Below are 22753 nucleotides of genomic sequence, written 5' to 3'. Positions count from 1 at the left end.
TTTTCAGATTTTACAAAGTTGTTCCCAGCCTACAAATTTTCATGTAACTTTTAAAATCGTAACAACACTGAGCTCAAACGTGCTTTGCCTGGAGTGTTTGCCAGGCGAGTGTTTTGCTGCGTTACCTTGGGAGAGGGACTGTGTATGGAATGCTTTGATGCCATGAGCAGTGCACTCAAGGTAACTGCCTTTGTTTTCATTAAAGATCCTATTTAAAGAGTCAACACTCCTTGATCAGACCTGGTGGGTTTCCTGGAAGACAGGAGAAAGAATTTCCTGGAGTAATTATTCTCCCTAGAGTGAAGCAGATTTCTCAGTCTCATTTGCCACTCCACATTGCTTAGCTTGCTTTCCCCTGGTGTGTTTTGTTGTTTAAGAAAAAGCAAGCAAAAAACCACTAGATACAGGAAAAGATTGGGAGAACTTGTAGCTGCTCCTATCAAAGCTGGCTAGTGAAACAATTGTACCTATTGTACACAATAAGGGTACAAGTTGCTTATGCTTTATTTTCATGTTATTGCACACTGCCATTTGGTGGGAAAAAGCCAAACATTGCTAACTCTTGTGAAGCAAGAGGCCTGTTAATACTAATGAAGCAAACAGTATTGTGTATTCTCCGGTGTAATTCATATTTCAGCTTCAACACTAAATTCTTCTCTGATCAGTTGTTAATGTTACAGATATGTATCATGTAGAATTACATGAATTAAATTTGACCCTAAGATAAATTAAATTTCTGAATGCATGCTACTCTCATGCATTTCTCTTCTGGAGACCTTTCTTTTCTCAGAAAGGATCCTGCAATATAAATTTCACACTCAAGTTCAGTGAAGCTGAAGTCAGCTACCAAGCTGCCTTGGTAGGGCGGAGAGGTACCACAGTCAAGTGTCTGTTGAAAGACCCACTTAGTATAAGCTGGCTGCAGATGCTAAGATCAAGGTCTCCTCACTCCACTCTGCTCTCATCCATATTCTGCCTTTCTATTCCACCTTCCCCAACAACCTCCATCACTTCACGTAAGTTTATCCTTTGTTTATTTTAAGTGATCCCTTCCCCATTTGTTGGAGTTTTCCATTCCTTCAATTAGTCATACCACAAAAACAATTATTGAAGAATTGTGAGAGCTGAGAGGTCAGAAACCTCCAGCAAGAGGTAGGGGCAATCAGCTGAGACTGGGAACTTCCCTCCTGAAGCAGATTTGGCCTCACCATATTGTTGGGAGGCATCTACAATATTAATCATCTGTGAGGCACCTCATTTCTCAAAGGAACATCCAGTAGGTTTAACAGTTTGTGTTCTCTTTCTTCCCTCACTTTTATCCCCACACTGGTTGCCGTGTATACTCACAGTACAAACTTTACAGCCTTACCAGAAGCTCAGCTCCTTTGTCTTATTTCCTATTGTCACCTGAGTCAGAAGCTGCTTGTCCTCCCCAATAGCATGCCAATACTCTTCCTGCACATACTTTCCCTTCCTTTCTACCAAATTCTAAATATCTTTTCTTCTCATTTTTGTTAGAGTTAATCACACTAAAGCAGGCTCTCAGTGCCACATCCTTGATCTGTGCATCGCCCCATTGCACGCTCTCCTCCCAGTCTCATGCCCCTTCCATCTTGAGTCTTCCATGGAAGGACAGGTCCTGCTGTTGCCCAGGACAAGACTGGAGCCACTCACCACTTTAAGCGTTACTGTTTGGGGCAGGGAATTGCACTTGTGTGCCAAATACAGAAATGCCTCCTCTTGAAAATGTGCTTTAATCAGAGGCTGCAAGGCAATTCTTTTTTGATAATGTAGAAAAGGTAATAACTGATTTTCCATACTCTGCATCTTTAAGGAACAGGAACTGTAATGTACAACTTGGTAGGACTCCAGGCACAAGAGGAAATGGGTTATAGCAGTTGTGACTGTGCAGAGCAGATGTTTTGGTTGGCCTGGCTATCAACCATCTGACTCATAATAAATTGTCAGTTCCAGTAAATTCCCAGCTTTCAATTACAGTAGGTAGGATATGAGAAAACAATGCCATTTGGATAGTGTATTTAAAGTGGTTTTGATGGTAATTTTCATAAACAACTCATACTAACTTTGTAAAAAGATTAAGGATCTTGGAAAGGGAGCAGCTGTAAACATTGAAACATGAATTTGAATGTAAATTGAGATTAATACAAATGAAAACTAACAAATGGCTGTTAAGACAGTGCTGAAACAATTGGAAATAGAATTTTAAGTTTTTCTTTGGAGTTTTGTGATACTCAAAGTCTTTTCATGAGGTATGTGGGAGAAAAATTTCTAGATGCTTTTGAACTTCCATTTTCATCTGTTCTGTTCTGCATTTATATTTTCACCTGGTCTCTTGTTCTTGAATTTTGAATGAACCTTTCATCTGCACTAGCTAAGTAGAAAAAGGGTGAATTAGAATCAACTACCCTGACTTTTCTGTTTATCAAAGTTTTATTTATTTTTGTAAATTGTTGCTAGGTTTCTGTAATAGAAAAAAAAAGCCTATGGGTTGAAAATGTCTAGATTTTTTTGTTGTTCTTTTCTCACCACATTGCTTTGGAGATTTAGACAAGGATGAGGCCCCATTGTGCAAAGTATTCTGTAAACATAGGAAACCCCTTACAGTTCTTGAGAAAGAAAACTACTTATTTTCAGTGATAAGGGGTATGCCCTTTTTTTTCATATTTTATTTGAATGGACATTTTCAGAAATGAGAAAAATATTTAAAAAAAAAAAAAAAAAGAAGTAGATAGTAGCAGGGTGGCAGAAAGGCACCATGAAAGTCTGTGTTGGATCTTTTACATTGCAATTTTCTAGAGGTTGGGTTTTTTTGCTATCAGGCATGAGACTGTTGTGGAAAAGTTAATAGGTGTACATTATCTCATATTTAACTAATGATCTCAAGCATTTTTGCATTCAGTTTTTAAACCTCAAAATTCCTGTGGCCCAGGATGTGTTCTCTGTTCAGTTAGAAGTTCATTTTAATAATACCTTCTGTAGTCTTGTGTAGAGAAAGTTCTGTGAGTATAAAATGGCATTTCTATTATGTCAGTTCTAACCTTGAAATTTAACATTTATGGAAAATTGCCATTCTGCATTTTTACAAAATCAGTTTTTCTTGAATATAAAATTAATTTGTTTAATAAAAGCATCTATCATGTTGTGAGTTAAATACAGATGATAAGAAGAAAAAGCATGGCTACTTAAGTACTAAAAAATGAGATGTGACTTTAGTCCAACAGCCTCTTTTTTTTTTTCCCTAAAAGGGCATAATATTGCCAAAGCAATTGGATGTCACCCTATCTTTTGAAGCCAACTGAAAAACAAGAATAGAGGTGGCTTTTATTTTCCTGCTCTGTTTAGATCTGATCTATTCTTTGATATAAATACATGCACAGAAATGGGAAAAGGGAAGATGTTGTCTGTGCAGGGTTTGATAAGAAGCATTAAAACAACATTTGCCTTTGGACACTGTGGTGTAATGAAAAGATCTCAGCCCCTGTTCTGGGCAAATGTCATGGCCTGGTATTAGAAGGTTCCGTCTTCTCACCTAATCATGTACAGGTTTCTCTAGATGACCAGGACAGAGATCACTGAAGGAGTTAAGTTGTAACTGGCACAGACAACATCAAAAAGGTTTATTAGTTGAAAAGTTTTCCACAATTAATCTTCAAGACGTCTGGTTTTGGTTTGTTTTTATAAACGGCAGTTGTAACAGATATGCTAGTGTCGAATGCAGTTCTACCAAGCAGCTTCTTCCATAAATAAAAGTAACAAAGCCTGAAAGGAATAAATGGTATGGTGTCAGATAGAAGGGAGTTTGTTGTAAATATGTGGCCACCTGAGCAATAAGGTTGAGCAGCTTCATGGTGTTACTGCACTGCATCTTTTAAAACCTACAGGAATGCTGTTTTGGGGTTTTGGGTCTTTTTTAAGTAACAATTTTCATTTCTCAGGGCTGAAAATACACATCCATTTGAAAAGTGGTATAGAAGTTATAGAAGAATGCCAATTTCTTTACGTGGATTTGCACTGGGCAGTAGTTGTATGAACATAACATGCTGCTCTGCTGGCAACAGGAGTTTGCAGTCATGTTTGTTGTGCGTATTTTTGTAAATGGAAAAATATCATGTCTCAATTTGTTGCTCTTACTACACATTCTGTTTTACTGCAGCTTAACATGCAAAGCTACAGTGATTATTTATATGGTTGTGTGGGTTTTTTTCCCCTGGCATGAGTCTTCATATGAAATTCACTATTGAGCACAGAAAATATAATGTAATATTACTGTATGTGTTAATGGATGCTGTAGTGGCATTCACATAGTCTGTTTTGAAGTTGAGTTTTTCTGTTTCCTTGTTTTGACTTTCTGCAATCAGTAAGCACCTGATAGTATTCGAGAAACTGGTTTTACTCATGGTGTCAAGCTGTGTGTTCATGTCTACTTAAGCACTAATCATAAACGGAAGACTAAATGAGGGATTTACTGTCCATAGCAGAGCTGGATGCAGCACCACGGGTGGGGTCTCAGCAAAGCAGAGTAGGAGGGCAGAATCCCCTCCCTCCTCTAGCTGGCAACACTGCTTTAGATCTGGCCCCAGGATACAGTTGGCTTTCTGAGATGCAAGTGCATGTCATGGGGTTACATTGAGCTTCTCATCAACCTAACCATTTTATGTACCTGTCATCTCTTGAGGAATGCCCATTAAAATAAAATCTTTTTAATTTTTATTAGCATTAAAAGCATTGCTGTTTAATCTCTCCTAATAGTTCTTTTCGTTTGATTGACAATTAGCAAATTAATGGGAAAAAGCCATTTAATGCTATACTCAGCTTCAGGATTGAAAGCTGTTCGTTATTTAAGTTTTTTCCTTAATGATGGAAATACATTAAATACTGGGGAAAGGGTCGGGGTGGACTGTACTCTTGGGTATATTTTGTTGTTATTTGTCTTGTTGATAAAGGTTTTGTAATCAGTTCTGTTTTCTCTAGTTCAGATGATAGTACCACTTAAAAATGTAACACTTAAGGGAACATTTTGGGTCACAAGATCCTGTCCATTGCTGTTAAAGGCAATTACGTCACATAATGCCATCCATAAACTGATCATACCACAGCAGGACAGCAGCTATTGTTTGTGCTCACCACTCATAGGGAGTGTTGTCCTTAGGGTTAAACTTAGGGTTAAAACCGTGCTCTGATTTCCAGCCATAGTGTGCTCGTGACCATTTTACAGGCAGTTCTAAGAGTACAGTTTTCTTTCAGCTGTCAGAAGTGAGCTGCACACCAAGGCAGAATTTAAGAAAACACTGTCAGTTCTGTCTCATTTTTCATCTAAGACAATTAGGCTTTTTTAAGACCCATTCTTCCCTGCAGCTTATCACTAAGTGTCTTGGCATGTAGTGTTCTGCACATAATAGCTGGTATGCAGCTCGTCTCTCTGGACATTAACAGCTTCAGTTCTGCCAGAGCTTCAAATGGCACGAGATTGCCTTCCTGAAACCACTCAGTGGTCACTTAATTTTTTTTTCTCCCCAGTTAGGGCACGGCCTCCTAAGAATATTTAAGTGATTTGCCTGTTCCTTCCTCACAGCTGGCTGTAGGACAGAGCATACCAGGGCACTCTGCACCATGTTGATCCTGTTTTGAGCACATATCTTATTTCCTCTCCTATTTTTCCAAAACGGATAAAAACAAAGGCATCTTGGCAAGTTGCTGTGTACATATGAACAAACATGTCACAAGATTTATTTGAGAGCAGAAAGTGGCACTGTATTTTTTGCTGTCAATGAAGATGACTGTGCTGCTAACTCACTACTTTCTAACTAGAGGTCAAGAGCTTAAATGAAGTTGTGTGTGGCAGAAATACACTTGTTCATACTGTATGTGATTTATGAATTAGAGGGATGTCAGGTCCTAACCAGGAACAATTTGTTCTAGATGATCCCAAAGCTGTAACTGATTGTTCTGATATAAAGAAAGCCTCAACTGTGAATACATTAAGATTGACTAGTATTTAGCATGCTTTTTTTCTTTCTTACAGTACTTTTCTGCTGGAGTCTACATGCTTTGCTACAAGTAATGCATAGGTTTAATTTGCAGGAAACTTGGGGACAGTTGACTTCTAGATAAAAATTTCTAATTGCAAAAATGTTTTTCATCCACAAGAGGAGTTGAATAAACTACACCAGAAAGTTTGGACCATAAACTACTTTGAAAAATAACAAATACAAAATGTGTGGTGATAATTCAGTGATATGACAACATTTTAAAAAATTCTTTGGCGTTTGCACCTGATGTCAAACCAGGAATTCCTAAAAACAAAATCTGTATCTTTACTGAAATTTATAGTTTGCCTAATTGAAGAAGAGCTACAGCACTGTATACTTGGTAACTCAGTAATTTTATTTTGATACATTAAAGGAAGTTAAGCAGAACAAAATATCTTTAAAGTGCAAATACAGTAAGAAAGAATAAATTTGCAACCTGTTTTGCAGTGGTTACAGTTTAGTTTCCACACTCAAACATCTCCTAAATAAATTCATATTTGACTTATTAATTCTTATCTGTAAGCTTTTAAATATTCAGTTTGTTGTTTACCATTTTATATTACTTTTATACATACAGGATGTGAATGAAGACCCTGGAGAAGATGTTGCACTTCTCTCCGTTAGTTTTGAGGATGCAGAAGCTACTCAGGTTTTTCCTAAGCTGTACCTCTCCCCACGTATTGAACAGTGAGTGAGACAGGTTTTTTCTGGAATGTTTATTCTACTTCATCTCAGAACTTTTCAATTTTTTCAATATATTTTCAATATATGTGATAGCATACTAGATGATAACATACTATTGCTTTAAATTGCTTAAAGTTACAGTGGTTACTGTGAGTGTGTGTGTGTGTGTGGTGGAGAAATGACACATCTTCTCTCAGCTAGTTCTGTCTGTATGTGGTATTCTTGTAGCATCACAGTCTCTGAAGACTGCTGTCCTTTCCTGTGGCAGTATATTTTGAATGTCTTCTGTGGTACAACATAGTGATAGTTTTTGTGGGGGGGAATCTTTAATTTTTTTTTCTTTTGGGAAGGTAGTTCTCTATATAAACATAATACATGTGAATAAAGTATTGTTGTAGAAGCTAAAGAGCTTGGTTAACTATGCTTTTGGAATTTGCAGCTTTAGTAAATTACTTTTTTCAGGAGAATATCTGAATATTTCATTTTAAGAGCATTGAACCTTACTGATCTGTTTACCAGTTGGCAAATAGATTTGCTGAGAAACAGATTTTTCCTCGTAAAATGGAAGACTGAAGACTAAAAGTCAATCTGTTTTCATTAAATTTCTTTTCTTCCTTTTCTGGAATTAAGAATGTTTTAATGCTTCTCCTTGTCTTCAGTATCTCAGTCTTGTAATGCTTAAAAAAAATAACTATGTTAGACTTTCCAGGTATACCACATGCTAACTGGTCTAGCATTGTTTCAGCGATGTGTTGGCTTTTTTGCTAGTGCTGCAGTTGATTTTCCTCTGAACTGGTGATGACTCTTCTGTGTAGAGAAGAAAAGATGGGAAATACTGTCTACCACAGTTTTATAATAACTTGGGGATAAAGTTTGTGTGAGTGAAGAAACATGGTATCTTGACATTTAGCTCGACAGAGTATCGATCTGGATAAACTCTTGGATGCAGTTTAGAAAATAAAAACCAGAATTTGATTTAGATAAAGACATAAGACTTCTGAGATACTTTAAGGAAACGTAGGTTACGTGTGCATGTGCAAACACACAGATAATATATTTCGTAGCTTTCACATTTCATATTTTTCATCAATTCACTACTTTTTGTCAGCATCAGTTGAGGGAATAATTGTAGTCAAACATGTAATTATCCTTCCTTGTTCCAAAGGATTCTTTTTCTGAACTGTTAAAAGCGAATGGGCTACCATTAGTTTCCATTGTCTTTTCAGCTGTAGTCACATGTTGATGGTTAAGTGTATTTCAGGCCACCCAGGTATATGTCTAAATCATCCATGAGCTAATGAATACATTGAGTATTTTCCCACTTTCAACACTATCTTTAGAAAGATGTTAACCTCTTAGTACCAAGCAGAATAGCGATACAAAGGAACTCTTTGTCTTCCTAGAAGTATTGCATTTTCTCTCAGTGCCCTAAAGAGCATCTGATTTTAGATGTGTCATGTAGAGCGATACAGCAGAAAAATACTTGAGTAGTGTTGGTATGTATCTGACATTCTAATGTATTTATGGCATTGTCATTTATAGCTGATGCAGTCATGTTAAAATCATGCCAGTTAACCCTGGAGTTCTGTGCCACACCTTGTCACATTATCTGTGTGTTGAAGTGAGATACTTCACTCACCTAAGTCAATCTGTCTTTCTGCATTTGTAACATTTTCATCACAGTATCTAGGTACTGATAATTCATAATTACTGAAGTTGCTTGTGAGCTGTTGCACCGCCCTTTATGCTACTGGCTACTTTTTATGTGCCATGAAAAAATGTTTGGGTATGTTTTGAGTGTTTGTATAATTGTGCTTTAATAGAAAAGATATCGTTCTCTCTTGTTCTTTTCCAAAATCAATCTCTGCTGTGTTTAGCAGGGGCTGACAGTCTAGATATTTAACTTCCCAGTGTTTGGGAACTGAAGAAACAATGTGTACTTCTTTATACTTTTTGCCAAAAGTACAAAAAGCTTCAAGAAGCCCTCAGGATTAGTTTAATGACTTGAGGCCGTGGCATGTTACATTTGAATTGTGTTCTGCTTATAAAAGTTCTTTCCTGCTGCTCACAGTAATTGGATCTACAAAAGCCATGTAAGCAAATTACCAGTGTATTTTTCCTATGCAGCAGATTTTGAGGTGTACCAAGTAGTCGTTGGTAGTTCCCAACATAACATTCCCAAGTACTCAACAAAACATGAAAAATACCAAATTCCCACAATTATTTTGCTAATACTAAAGTAGGTTCACTTTAGGAAGAATGAGCAAACAGGAATAGCATTTTCCTGACATATGAAATAACATTTCAGGTTTGTAGAGCAATAAGAGGAAAAGGGCCTGTTTGTGTAAAGTGAGTTATCTCCTGCTTTCCCAAGAGGTTTCATTGCTCTTGTGCTCTGCCATATAAACACACATTCCTTCATTGCCCTTTCTAAAAATGATACATACCCACAGATCTTGTCAGCAAATCTGAGTCCTAGCAATGTGAATATAGGTTTTTGGCTTTGAACGGTTTTTGTAAAACACATTTGCTCTATTTTTTTAAATCGATAGTAAGCATAATACTACTAAGACTTTGACTGCACTTTGTCATAGACTCTGGAAGAGAGATTTCCAAAATCAGGGAAATGTCCCCCTTTTATGATTTGGGGTGTAGATGTTAGTACATTGGTTGGCTTGAAAAAGTCCAGATGTTGAAGCAGCAGGTAGAGATGCAGTAGAGAAGAGTTGTGGATCATTCAAGTCAATACTGGTCCTTTATTGACTTGTGTGGTGTGATGTGTGATGTGGCTGCAAGAGTGTCAAGTGCAGTTCTTATAGTCAAACAACCAACCCTAGATTTACGGATGGGAAGCATTTGTATTAATTTATAAAAATCTCATCAGTAACTATTCGTAACTATACCTGGTTTAATTCTTTCATTAAAACTTGCTAATTTGAAAAGTTCATTTTGATACTATTTGTTCAAAACACATTAACAGCAACTTTTAGTGTTTCCTTAATTTGAAATCAGTCACTTAAAATAGCTTACATTCTATAGTTTTTAGAATACTTCTTTTTGTTGCATTACATCAATAAACAGATGCCAATAACAGTTACTTTCAATTATTTCAAAATCAGATCAAGTTCAAATGAAACATGGAATATTTATGAGACGTATTTATTTTAAGAAAACTACTGTCTTTACGGTAGTATCATAGAAAACAGTTTCTGCACACTTCTGGAGGAAGTGGTAAGCTGAGAAACCACACAGACTGACCGCACAACTTGAGAGGTTGGTGCTTGTCAGCATCCGTGAGTGTGTCCCCAGCTCATCCTTCACTTCCTCGCACCTCAGGGCGGGAGACTTGTTGCAGGATGCTCTCCATCCTCTGCTGATAGCTGCTGTGCTTTGGGAAGAGGGTCATACAGCTGAGCTAGGTAGGCACAGCTGTGCTCTGGGGCGTGTTAGGGGCCTGCTGGGATATTTATCCTTTATGTCTCTGTTGCATTTCCATGAGTTATTTGTAGTGTCTCTAAACCTGTTGATAGAAAATATCTTGCTTGTTCAAAATTGCCTTTCTAGTGAAGGTATACTAGATACTCACATGGGACAGAAATTTGTAATGAAACTTCCCATCATATCTTTGTTTCCCATTTATTAAAAGTCATTAGAGTCTAAATCCAAAAAGTCAGTGCAGGATTGAACAGCTGATTTCTATATTAATGCTTGAAGTGTGTGTCAGCATACTACACGTGAATGTGGATCAGAAGGTTTTGGGGTTTTTTCTTAAAAGAAATAATTCAATGTATGTAGTTTTTTTCCTTCATGAGCCATCCATGCTAAAGAACATAAAAATGGGTTCATCTTGGTTCACATTTTAAGAAAAAACTATATAAGGGTAGAAACACTGTTGCTCAGTGAATGCTGTGTTCCCTGTCTTCACAGAAATAATCCTGCAATAAACACTGTTGTCCTGGAGGGCTTTTCTCTGATAAATACACAGACGTGAATATGCTAAGAAAACCAGCTGTCAGTAGAAGTTGTTTTGCTTAAATGGATCAGGCTCCATGCTTTAGGGACTGAAATGGTCGTTTTTTACTGGTCTGGGAGCTGTGCCAGAGGGTTCTTCGTGACTGAGGGTGGTATGCAAAGTTCGGTGACTGCGTTTAACCTTCTCACACAGGCAGGGGAGAATAACAAGAACCTGATCTGAACTCTTAAGCTTTGAATGTTCCTGTGTTTTTCACTGATGGAAGAAAAAATTGGAGAGAAAATTAAACGTGTGTTTGCTTTAAGGTGTTTCCCATCTTTTAGCTGTGCTTTCTGCTGGGAGTTGGAGGAGGAAAACCATAGAATATTTCCCATTTACTGTCAAGTACCACCTCTTGCTGTGTTTGAGATACAGGGGAGCCGTGAAGGGCTTCACCTTTAAAGTTGGCATGCCATGCTGCCACCAGTAGAAGCCTGCTGTTTCAGAATGATTATGAATACACAGTCACTAAATGAATGGTTGTGCTTAGGCCTTTTTATATGTCTGCTTTGTAGAAGTCAGAAGTAAGATCTTCAATTTGGCATACTAAAATGTGCTTATGCATCTGAGTTGATGATTTCAGTAGAATTGTTAGTAGTCATCCAGGGCAGTCCATGGCTTCTTCAAATCCCAGAACATCTTTGCAGGCATGGGAAGCAGCAGGAATGACCATTGCTTTGCAGTGCTTCCTGTTCCATTAAGCCCTGTTTGGTCAGTGCCTGGCCAGTGCATCAGACATATCTACTGCCTGCTGTGTGTGCCATGCCCCCGTCAGCCAAGTATTCATAAACTGTAGCCAGTCCCATAGCCTGATTGCCAATCTAGCTCTGCTTTGCAACTCTTCCTGTATCCTAAAAATCATCTGGTTCGCTGCAACCAACTTTTGATGGCCTGTTGACAGCTTCAGAAGAGATCAGGACAGACTGGGACTGGCAGTCAAAGCAGATTGACTTGTACTTCTATTCCAGGTGTTCAACTGTACTGATTGTTCTTTTTTTTTTTTCTTTTTTTTTTTCTCCTCTGAAGCTGCTATAGAGCAATTAGTGAAAATAGTTGTAGGAGAGCTAAGATTATGTGTCCATCATCTAAATGGTGCTTTAATGCTGGATATGTTAATGCTGTCTTTAAATGGCTCAGTTAGTGAGATTTTTAAGTCAGTTAAGAGACTAAGCAATTAGACGTATTTGTCGAGGTGTGAAACACTTGAGGCAGTTCAGTGGGACTGATTTTGTTGCTAGGTAGTGAGGTACCAATTTCTCTGTATAGGAGATATGGGACAGTTTTTGGTCTGACATACCTTTTGTGGCAGTCCAAAGCTCAGTGTTGCCTCAAGTCTCAGAGCATAACTTAGAGCTGAGTATTGGGAAGGGTTTGTGTCTCCTGGAGGTTTTGTCAGGCTCTGAGTGTCAGCCTTGTATGTATAAGGTTCTGTAATGTGATGGTGGAGAGAGTATTTTTACATGATATATCAAGCACTTTATCACCTAAAGTATTTTCTTGTATGGTTGAAATACACATATAGGAAAATTAGTTAGTAAGAAATCACAAAAGAAAATGAAAACATGATTCAACACAGCTCTCTTCAACTCCCTCTGCACACTTCTGACTAGGGTAAAATGGTCCACAGAAATTGCACAAGTTTTAAACACATTTGATTCCTTTAGATCAAATCTCTCCATTGAGTTGTTGCATTTTTTCACTTGTGCACATATAATTTATTTCAGGCTACCCTAGTTAAACATCCAATTCTGTATCATGTTATTTGTCATGTGCTGTGAGTATGCCACCTTTCATTGTAATAATCCATGTTTCAACACAGGCATTTCTAAGCATCATTATAAAGCTGTACTCTACTAAAATATCTTCCTCAGCAACTTTATTGTGGTATCACTGCTTCTAGGCATGTTTATCCACCTACAAGGAGTGATAATGAAGGAAAAAGAGAACAAAGTAATTTTTTCTTAGGACATCAGACATTATTATTCATAAAGGTGTTCTTGATTCTTTACTGTTGCCCATATGTTTAGACTTGTATCTTTGTACAGTGAGATTGTCAAAAGCACTTTTAATTAGTCAAAACTAATCCTGGCAACAGTATTGAAAATTGCTGTCATCTTCATTACTAGCTAGGGTCAGTACTTAGTATTTTTGAAATCCTCCTCTCTATCTGCAATAGGGGTTATCTTTAAAATTATTTTCTTAGACTGTGTTTACTTTGATACTGAAATTCATTTCAGTTTTACAAAAAATCTTCTTTTATTTTGATGCATCCAGACATTTTTGTCTTTTCTACTGCCTCTGTTGTTCCTAGAGTTTAGAGGGTTGCAGAGTATTTTTATTGCCATTCAGACATTCCTTGTGCAGTACTGAAGTGCCTTTCTTGCATATTTTCCGAAGACATTAGAGCACACAAAGCAGGTTTCATCTTCATTTCCTGAAATGTTCTTGTAGGGGAAAGAAAGCCTGCTGAACAGAACCAATCCATGCTGGTACTGAACGGTGTCTGTCACAGGTGGCAGGATTTTTTTCATACCAAAGAATTAATAGGAATATTTGGGGGGGTTTTATGTAGGACCTTTTGTTCTAAAGAACTCTGGGCCAATGGTAGGGACAGTTTGAACTCCTTGAAATGTTTTCTGTAACATTAATGAGGCTGATGAAAGAAATTTGAAGCAGGTGTCACCTTTTTATTCTGTGGCGTTTGGTATGGCAGTAATAGAGTAAGCAGAAGGGTCTGGTAACTGGGGTTAAATATTTACCTAAACAATTACTGGCTAGGTGTTTCTTCAAAATGCAATGGAAAAATCGGGTCCAGGTAGAATCTGTATGTAGGGGAACTTGGAGTTTCTCTAGTGCCAATTTATTTGTCGTTTCATCGATAAGGTACTGGTGTTAAATTCTGCTTTAAAAAAAAGTAACAGACACAAAGTTGCTGGGAAATCACAATTGAAGCAGTAGCTTCTCTGTTGTTAAACAGACTTAATTCCAAAGACTGCCTCTTTGGAGCTAAATTGCTCTGGCAGAGGAAAAGTGCTTCAAAGTTACTGACAGCATCAAATTTTAAAATTACCTGACAAGTTTGAGGCTTCTGGTAATTTATCAGTAAATGTAATCATAGAATCATTTAGGTTGAAAAATACCTTTATGATCATCACATTCAAATGTAAATTTAACACTGCCAAGTCCACCATGTCCATAAGTACCACAGCTACACATCTTCTAAATACCTCCAGGGGTGGTGACTCCACCACTTCTCTGGGCAGAGTGTTCCAGTGCTTTGCAATCCTTTAGGTGAAGAAAATTTCCTTAATATCCAATCTAAACCTCTTCTGGTGCAACTTGAGGCCATTTCCTCTTGTCCTATCACTTGTTGTTTGCAAGAAGAGGCCAACTCCCACCTGGCTGCATCCTGTTTTCAGGTAGTTGGAGAGAGAGATAAGGTCCCTCCTGAGCCTCCATCTCTAAGCTAAACCACTCCAGCTCCCTCAGCCTCTCCTCATAGGACTTGTTCTCCAGACCCTTCACCAGCTCCGTTGCTCTTCTCTGGACACGCTCCAGCACCTCAATGTTCTTCTTGTAGTAAGTGACCCAAAACTGGACAAAATACTTGAGGTGCCTAACCAGTGCCTAGTACAGGAGTACAATCGCTGCCCTGGTCCTGCTCGCCACATTATTTCTGATATAGGCCAGGATGTCATTGGCCTTCTTGGCCACCTGGAAACACACTGGCTCATGATCAGCCACTGTTGACCAGCAGCTCCAGGTCCTTTTCCACTGGACAGCTTTTCAGATACAGTTCCTCAAGTCTGTAGGGGCTTGTTGTGACCCAAGTGCAGGCCCCAGCACTTCACCTTATTGAACCTCATCCTGTTTGCCTCAGCCCATCTATCCAGTCTGTCCAGATCCCCCTGCAGACCCTTCCTGCCCTCCAGCAGACTAGCACTCCCACCCAACTTGGTGTCATCTGAAAACTCGCACAGGGGGCACTTGATCCCCTCGTCCTGATCATCAGTAAAGTTTTTAAATGGGACTGGCCCCAATTCTGAGCCCTCTGGAACCCCACTAGTGACCAGCCACCAGCTGGATGTAACTCCATTCACCATCATTCTCTGGGCCCACCCATCCAGCCAGTTTTTTACCCGGTGAAGAGTGCACCTGTCCAAGCCACAGGCTGCCAGCATCTCCAAGAGAATTTGGTGGGAAATGGTGTCAGAGGCTTGTCAATGACAACATCCGCAACCTTTTCCTCATCCACTAAACAGGACACCCTGTCACATTAGGAGACCGAGTTGGTCAAGCAGGACCATTTTTATAAACCCATGCTGGTTGTTCCTGATCCCCTGATTATCCTGCACTTGCCTTGTGGTGACACTCAAGATAATCTGCTCCCTGACCTTCCCCAGCACAAGGCCTAACAGGCCTGTAGTTGCCCAGATCCTCCTTCTGATCATTCTTACAGATGGTCATTACATTTGCAATCCAATCAACTGGGACCTCCTTGGTTAGCCAGGACTGCTGGCAAAGGGTGGAAAGTGGCACGAGTAGGTCATGGAAAGCTTTTCTTTCAGATCACAGCTGAGATTTAGTTGTTCTACTGTATTCATTCTAACTGGGTATTAATTACCAGCACTGTCAAATAGTAGTTAAATGAGTTAATTAGAACCTTGGCAGCAAATGTAGTGGGTGTGGAAAGGCACATTTATTCAACAGTTATGAAAATTCATATTTCCTAGAGTACACTTTGAACGCACTTTTGTTGCTGCGTGGGTATTTTTCCCAGTTCTTGATGTAAATGCAAACCCACCACTACAGAACATGGTATCTTAACAAAGTATGCTTTCTTGAAATTGATTTTTGCTTATTTGGGATATGTGGTTTGCTTTCTGAATATGGTGATTAAATAATTTGTTTTCAGAGAACTCCATTTTTGTTGTGATCTGCACATTACTGTTTTGTCTTCAGACTTTTTCTATTTTATTATTTAAAACAATTAACAAAAATTCATCTACTGTTTAATGCTTGCTTCCAGATGGCCACATTCAATTGGTACAAATCTGACCACTGGAAGGTGAAAAGCTAAGGATTTTCATATATAACCCCTGACAAGTGTGAAACACAGAATTAAGCTGTATGTGGAAGACCTCAGTTTTGATTATCTCTGTTGTCTTCTCCCTCTGCCTCCCATCCCCCCCTTTGGGAAGAGCTGGTAGTACCCTCTAGGAACCAGAGTCCTGTTACTGATGTTTCAGCAGGGAATGTGGTGGTACAGGGAGCATGAATTGATGAGTATGGCAGAGGAGCTGCCCTGATGGGCAGGAGGGAGAATAAAAGTGTAGTGGTCTTGGCCCCACTGTTTGTGTGATAAAGGATTGTAGTGCATTCTTTGACATTACCAGAAAGGCTGGTTCCCCTGCCAACTTGCCTTTTTCCCATAAGCTTCTTGACCCCACAGTAGTACTAGGTACCACCTCTCAGTTTCCTTTGCTTTCTGCCTCCCATCTTTCCTGCAAATAATCAGTGGCATTTTAAACTTGATGCCTTCTTGAAAGGAGCATTAATACCTCCTTAATTATCCATTGTAGGAAGAAGCCATTTTCCCAAAATAAATTATGGCTGATTTTTAAAATGTGAATACAGAATTTCTGGGGGTTTCCTTTTCCCTAATTATTGTCAAGAATGTGATTCATTGTATTGCTTATTTTATTTAAGGCATATGAGACAGTCACAGTCCGTCCTGCTACTTAACTACTACAAGCTGTTTGGCTGATGTGAATGTTAGCTGAAACCCCAGCTCCTTTTAGCATTTGTACACTGGACCTACCTGGAGAAAATGTATAAAAGACATTATCAAATGTGAGACTTTTTTGTTGAATAGTCTTTTCCTAGATAACAGATTCCCCTTTAAGAATATTGAGAACTTCTTTCCTAGGAGCTTTACTCTGAAGAGTCCCCTTAACAAACACCAGAAATTTGTTGAATTTTGAACCTGCCACAGGCATCCTCTAACTATACTAAACTTCAGCTATGTTTAAATGAAAGTGCAGATTATAGGCAACAAATCATGTGGCCGTTGTGTTAATGAATGGGACTCTTTTTATGTATAGTTTGGAAAAACATACTTGTGTGTCAGCAAAGAATATTACAGAATTTAAATGAGAGATCTCATGTGTGATATTTAATATGTGCATGCAGTACGTGTCAAACATCCCACAGAGGAAGACAAGTTAAATTTGGCAAGAACTGAAAATTTACATGATGAAAGTATAGATTCTTTTAAGTTGGATTTTAAAACTAAATTCTTTGAGCTGGTTTCTGATCAGGGGCCACTAAAAATACACGGAGAGGAAACTTCAGCTGTTTAACAATTTCAGTGGACAAAACTCTGTTAGTACTGAAGTTACAGACACCACAGTGCAGTGGAAAAACCTGTACAAATAGAGCGAAACAATTCTGCTTGCAGATATTTGCTGTTGAAGCCAATGAAAGGGCTGTGCTCTTCTGTGTGGTTTAGTGATGTCAAGCACTACTTGCTGGAGGCAGCTGTGCTACTGCAATGCTTTCCTGACCTTAAATAGCCTATATGCTGGGTAATGCAAGTGTTCAAATATAAATACAGGGCACATAAGGACAGAGGGAGGCCAGAAAAGCCATCGAGGCCCCTTCGCTCCCCTGAATTAGTCAGTGTCTTCCTCAGTATTCTTCTCTTCTGGTATTTGTCCAAGATATTTACAAAACCATTCAGACTAATTGTTCCCTTGTGTTGCCTCAGTACTGTTTATTCCATATGTTAAGTACTGCGTTCGAAGCAGTTCTGCTCTTCAGTGTGGTTGCTGCTTGCTTTCCTTTCCTTTTCCTTTCTTGGAGGTTGTCTTTGATATTAACCCAAACAGCTGTGCAACCTCTGTCTGTCCTGGGAGGTTGTGTGTGCCACAGCAGCAGCAGCAGCAGCCCACTGCTCTTCCCTAGACCTCTCCAGGCAGGCAGGACTTTCTGGGACATTCTGTGGAGGTAGTTCCTTCAGGTCATGTTTTTGGTTGACTTCCCAGGTTGTTTTTTTTTTTTTTTTCTTTTGCTCTATAATGGAAAGATGGTTAGATGGCATGTATGTGTAATTATGTAGTGATCCTCCTCATTTGTTCCATGGCTCAAACACTGTGTTTCTTTTGTAGCTGTAATGAATGTGCAACTTGCTTTCTACCTCCTCAAATTCTATTGTTATCAATTGGTACTCTTGGTTTTGTTAATTTACCTATCACTTAGGTTTCTCATACTGCCTTCCATTGTTTTTTTATTTTTTTACATTCCATCTCTATTTTCTGGTTTCTCTTTTAGCTGTTTGTTTTTAACTCTGCACACATTTCTGAAAATTTGTTTCATTTTCAAGAAGCGAGGCTATGTTTTTTGCATGTCAGGTAGCAGTTTTTCCTGCAGTTGACATAGAAACTGCAAGGAGAGTTGAACGATGTATGTACATCCTGACAGAGCACGTCTTGTTGAAAGCTTAGGCAACATTTAATCTACAAAAACCTAACAGCCCTTTTAATTGTCTGATACACAGAATCAGTGCATATCCAGAACAATCATTTAGTGTTGTCTATGATTTCACTGCCTTTGTTGTCCTTTATTTTAAAGCATTTTAACATTAGTTTTTTAAAACACGGTTTATTTTACATTTCTTTTAACATTATTTCTCTTCTCAATTAATTGTTTCCATTTTAAAAACCTTCAGGACTTTAATGCAACAGTGAAAGCAAAAACACTCTATTATGTTGTATTTATCAAAGCCTGGATTATGTATAATTGAACAAACTTTTTTTCCCCTCTGTGATAGTATTCTATTTAGACTACATTTCTCGGCATTAAAAAGATTATATTTCTCACTACTGTGATTTCTTTCTTTTCTTTGCGTAGTATTGCGTTAAAATTTTGGAGGTCACATCAATTCATAAAATATATCGAATTCCTTAACCCAGGATAGCTGGAGTGGTTTTGTAGAAAATGCTTTTGCAGCACGTAAGTGGTAGTTCTCACATCAGAGTCATAGAGTTCTTTGTTGGAGAGGAACTCTGAATTATCTAGGCCAGCTTCCTGCTTGGCCTGGGACTACCACCAGCGCTAGCTCAGGTTTTGTGTTGCAGAGTCTTCGTCTGTGTCTTGAACACTTCTCAGTGGAGATCCTACAGGGTCCTTGAGGAACCAGTCTGCTGCTCTGCCACCCTCCTTAGGGGAGGACCTCTTCTGAAAGTCCAGTCTGAGAATCCCAAGGCCTCAGTTGTCCCAGTCCTTGGGACATAAATGTACCTTCAGACTGAAGCTGTGCAGTTGGTTGTAGCAGTATTATACAATGTCATTAGCAGTATGCCATGTGTTGTGGTAGTGAGGAAGCAAAGGCTTTTTTAGTTAGTCTCATCATGCTTCTCCAGCAGCATGGAAGGGTGAATTCTTAAGGACATATTGCTGTCTAGGATTTGCTCTGGCTCGAGGTCATGATAGTTGAGAGTTAAATTAAGTTCCTATCTCACTGCTGTCACAGTGAAGGGATAGCATGAGGAACAAGGGCATGAGTTTGCTGCATTCTGACAACTGTCACTAATGCATAGTCCTTTTGGACTAGCTGGTACGTGATATCAGTTAGAGCAGTGCATGGGACCAAATACTAAAGAATTTGGGTCAGTATTATGGGTGGTGTTAATAATGCCTTGCAACAACACCAAGGCACATAATACTGGGAAATCTCTTTTACTTCATTTTTTTGGCTCTGTCTACTGAAAGCTTCGAGTTGCCTTTTCTATACACAGATGCTAATTTGTATTTTCCTTTCTTAATTTCATATACTATAGCAGAATTAAAAAAAGTAAATAAATACCCTGAAATAGAACGCTAGTCACTAGCAGTGAATGATCCTGGCAATGCAACTGGCATTGCTGAGTACTTTCCACATACAACTGAGTACAGTTAAAATGTTAGAAAAAGGATAGAATTTTTCCTGATTTTGTTTGTTATACTAATGCTAGGAAAGTCTAGCATTCTATTTTTGTTCATCCACCAATCTGTTCAGCATATTTAGTTTAATAGTTTAATGTTAGAGTCTATATGCAACCACCCATGTTACATCAGACTGTGCAACTGGAATGCTGTTTACTTTTCACCAAGGCAACTCCCTGTTTTTGTTAATTAATATCTAACAAGGTCCAACAGCTGACTCCCTTTAAAGTCAAGAATGTAGGGGTGTAGAGGGTTTGTAAGCACACTGTGCTAGCAGCAGTGTCTTTTGTACAAGTGACCTGTTAAAGGACGTGGTTTGGGGTGGCTTTTTTCATTTTTATATGTGTGTATATCCTTTTATTCTTCTGCAGTTATCTTGGCCAGGTTATGTTTGTACTGCATGTGCATAGCCCTTTAGTATGTGGTGCCATGAAGTTATTTTCTTAAGCCACGGAAGGAAACTGAGAAGATTTGTGGGAAAGTCTTCTGCACCACTCTCTCACCATTCTTTTGGGGACTAAAGGAGAACTCACGTTTCTGAGGTGGTCAAATTGACAGTGGTGGTCCGTGTCTAAAATATATTTTATTTTTTTATTTTTGACAACAAGCCATCCCTCGAATGTCTCAATTCTCTCAGTACCAGAAAGGATTTTTTTGTTAAATGTTTAGGAGTTTTATCCAGGCTTGATTTGAAATTGTGCAAGGAATACAGTATACACCATTTCCTTAGTGCTCTTCCAGTGATAAAATGTTTTACTGTTTTTGCAAACTTTAATTTGTTTATCTTCTTGGTACACTTCTGGGATAAGATAGTACTAAATACTGTCAGGATGTGTGAATGTATCCATGTGTGTCAGAAAGACTTCCCAACTGGGAAACTAGAAGCAAATAGAGACTCCCTTTGATAATCTCAGTCCGTACCAGATAAATATTGCAAGACTTAGAAATGTCTTCTTTCTTCCATAGTCAATTTTCTTAATGCAAAATATCTTCTCAGTTACCCTTCTCAATCACTGCCCTATCTTAACTGTATAGGCTGGCTTGAGGCTATCCACACTTGCGTGCACTGATACAGATTCCTCTGGCATCACCACTGGTGTCATTTGTACTGTGTCCTCTAACGAAATGGAAATAACAAAATTCGGTATGTGCAGAAGTACATTTTTTTCCACCATGAAAAAGATCTTTTTAATGATTTGGTATGTTTCTGAGCTTCAACCCCACCAGTATATCTCAGTAACCTAGTGATAAATAGATAATACAGTTGGCAAGCTGATTAAAATTATATCTTTAGCCAATCAGAAAAGACCTTTTAATTTAATTCAGTCCTTAAAACCTGTAAAAATACTGGGTTCTATTTTAAGAACAAGTAGTAGGTAAATAATGTTCCACCCAAAATCTGCCAACTACTGATTGTGTTTGTGCTCTCATTTTTTTTTTCGTAAGTTCTTTTGTTGTAGGAGGACATCTTGGCAGAGCTTCACATATGTGGTTAAGTGCTTGCTGAGCCAGACGCAAATAATACTGTACAGTTAAGCATTTCTTCCTGCATCACCAATTTCTATTCTCTTGGGCAACAGGAGTTCAAATCTGGGCAAAGATGACCGGCATAGACCTGTCTGATTGGATTAATAACATAGAAACTGTTGTTAGCCACCACAGTAATATTTTACAGTTGATCTTGTGGTAAGTTTCTCAACCCAAATTTTGATTTTATTATACCAGTAAATAGATAGGTGGATAACTCTGCAATCCTGAAGGACAAAAGGAGAATTTGTTTCCCACTTTCAGGTTTGGCAGATCCAAGTTCTGCTAATGGAGGTGAAAAAGGGTATGTGGAAACCTGAAGGGCAGTGATGATTCAGAGATGACTTCCAGTATATTGACTGTGGGGGATTTCTTTTTAAATGCTGTATCATTTTTGCTTGTGTGGCATTTTTAGGCTAAGTGCCTTTGTTTGGACATGAGAAATAATTAGTTTGAGGAAGTGTAAGTTTTCCAGTCAGTGTGTTCATTCACACCTGGCATGGAGGTGGAAGTAGAATTAGTTTGCTTATCACTTGGATATTATAATAAAAAGTTTTTTGGATAAATGTATTTAATCATAAAATCAGTGCTCTACAGGGAAAGTTATGAGTTTTGTTATGTGTTGCTAGGGGGAATGACTTCAAATTGTTCCTTTATCTTAACTTTTCAAGAAACGTAAGTAGTGTATACTGGGTAATAGGATCTATATTTTGGATTGTACCATGAAATTGAATGCATGTGAAAAATCTATTTGCAACTTAAAATTTGCTTTTCTGTGCATTTGTAGTTGTTTTGAAGTGACAAAAATAGCTAGGACTTGGGAAGGTAAAGCTGTGTTACAGGAACTCATAGGGAGATTTCAGAAAAGTAGTCCTGAAATTCAGTTGATGATGTTCAAGGAGTTTTGAACTCACTTTACTGTGAGGGTATAGAACAGGTTGCCCAGAAGAGTTCTGGATGCCCCATCCCTGGAAGTGTTCAAGGCCAGGTTGGATGAGGCTCTGAGCAACTTGGTCTAGTAGGAGGTGTCTCTGGCTGTCCATGGCAGGGGGGTTGGAATTAGGTGATCTTTAAAGTCCCTTCCAGCCCAGTCTATGATCCTGTGACATGCCTTGTTTGTCATTTCTTACACTTGTGTCATGGGTTAGCAAGCATAGTCCTGGAAGTGATGTCCTTGCTAAGGGGTGCTTACAGCTCCTCTATGACCTGACAGAACCTATCAGCTGGCCAGTTTGAATATGGACAATTTTTTAAGCCACTTAAAATTTTGACTGCCTCTGTGGTCCACATTTAAGAATGGACAAAGCCCAGGGGAGCTCTCTCTTGTTTCCAGTGCTGGGACAGGTGGCTACGGGGCCCGTACGGGGCCCGGCAGGCCCAAGCCAGGCCCTGCTCGGGCCAGGCCAGGCCGGGCCATGGCCATCCTGGGGCCGATGGGCCCTGTTCCACCTGCAGAACCCCCCCCCAGCCCTGCTATGTGCAGCCGGAGTGGCTC

At 38.8% G+C, this 22753-nt stretch overlaps 1 protein-coding gene across 2 annotated transcripts in view; it reads left to right on the top strand.

Moving 5' to 3' along the window:
• The window catches only part of BABAM2 (BRISC and BRCA1 A complex member 2), a 171790-nt gene that overhangs the window by 78691 nt on the left and 70346 nt on the right, over positions 1–22753 (top strand). For both annotated transcript variants that reach the window (XM_042051606.1, XM_042051605.1), the window contains exon 7: positions 6628–6737. In XM_042051606.1, the coding sequence (XP_041907540.1) occupies positions 6628–6737 (110 nt within the window). The remainder of the gene's footprint in view (positions 1–6627; positions 6738–22753) is intronic.

Source organism: Corvus kubaryi, unplaced genomic scaffold (genome assembly GCF_017639235.1).
Source record: "Corvus kubaryi isolate FWS band 111438036 unplaced genomic scaffold, C.kubaryi_AGA036_p1.0 76, whole genome shotgun sequence".
Taxonomy (NCBI): Eukaryota; Metazoa; Chordata; class Aves; order Passeriformes; family Corvidae; genus Corvus; species Corvus kubaryi.
The sequence above is the reverse complement of the archived record's forward strand: the minus strand, read 5'-3'. Positions and strand labels throughout refer to the sequence as shown.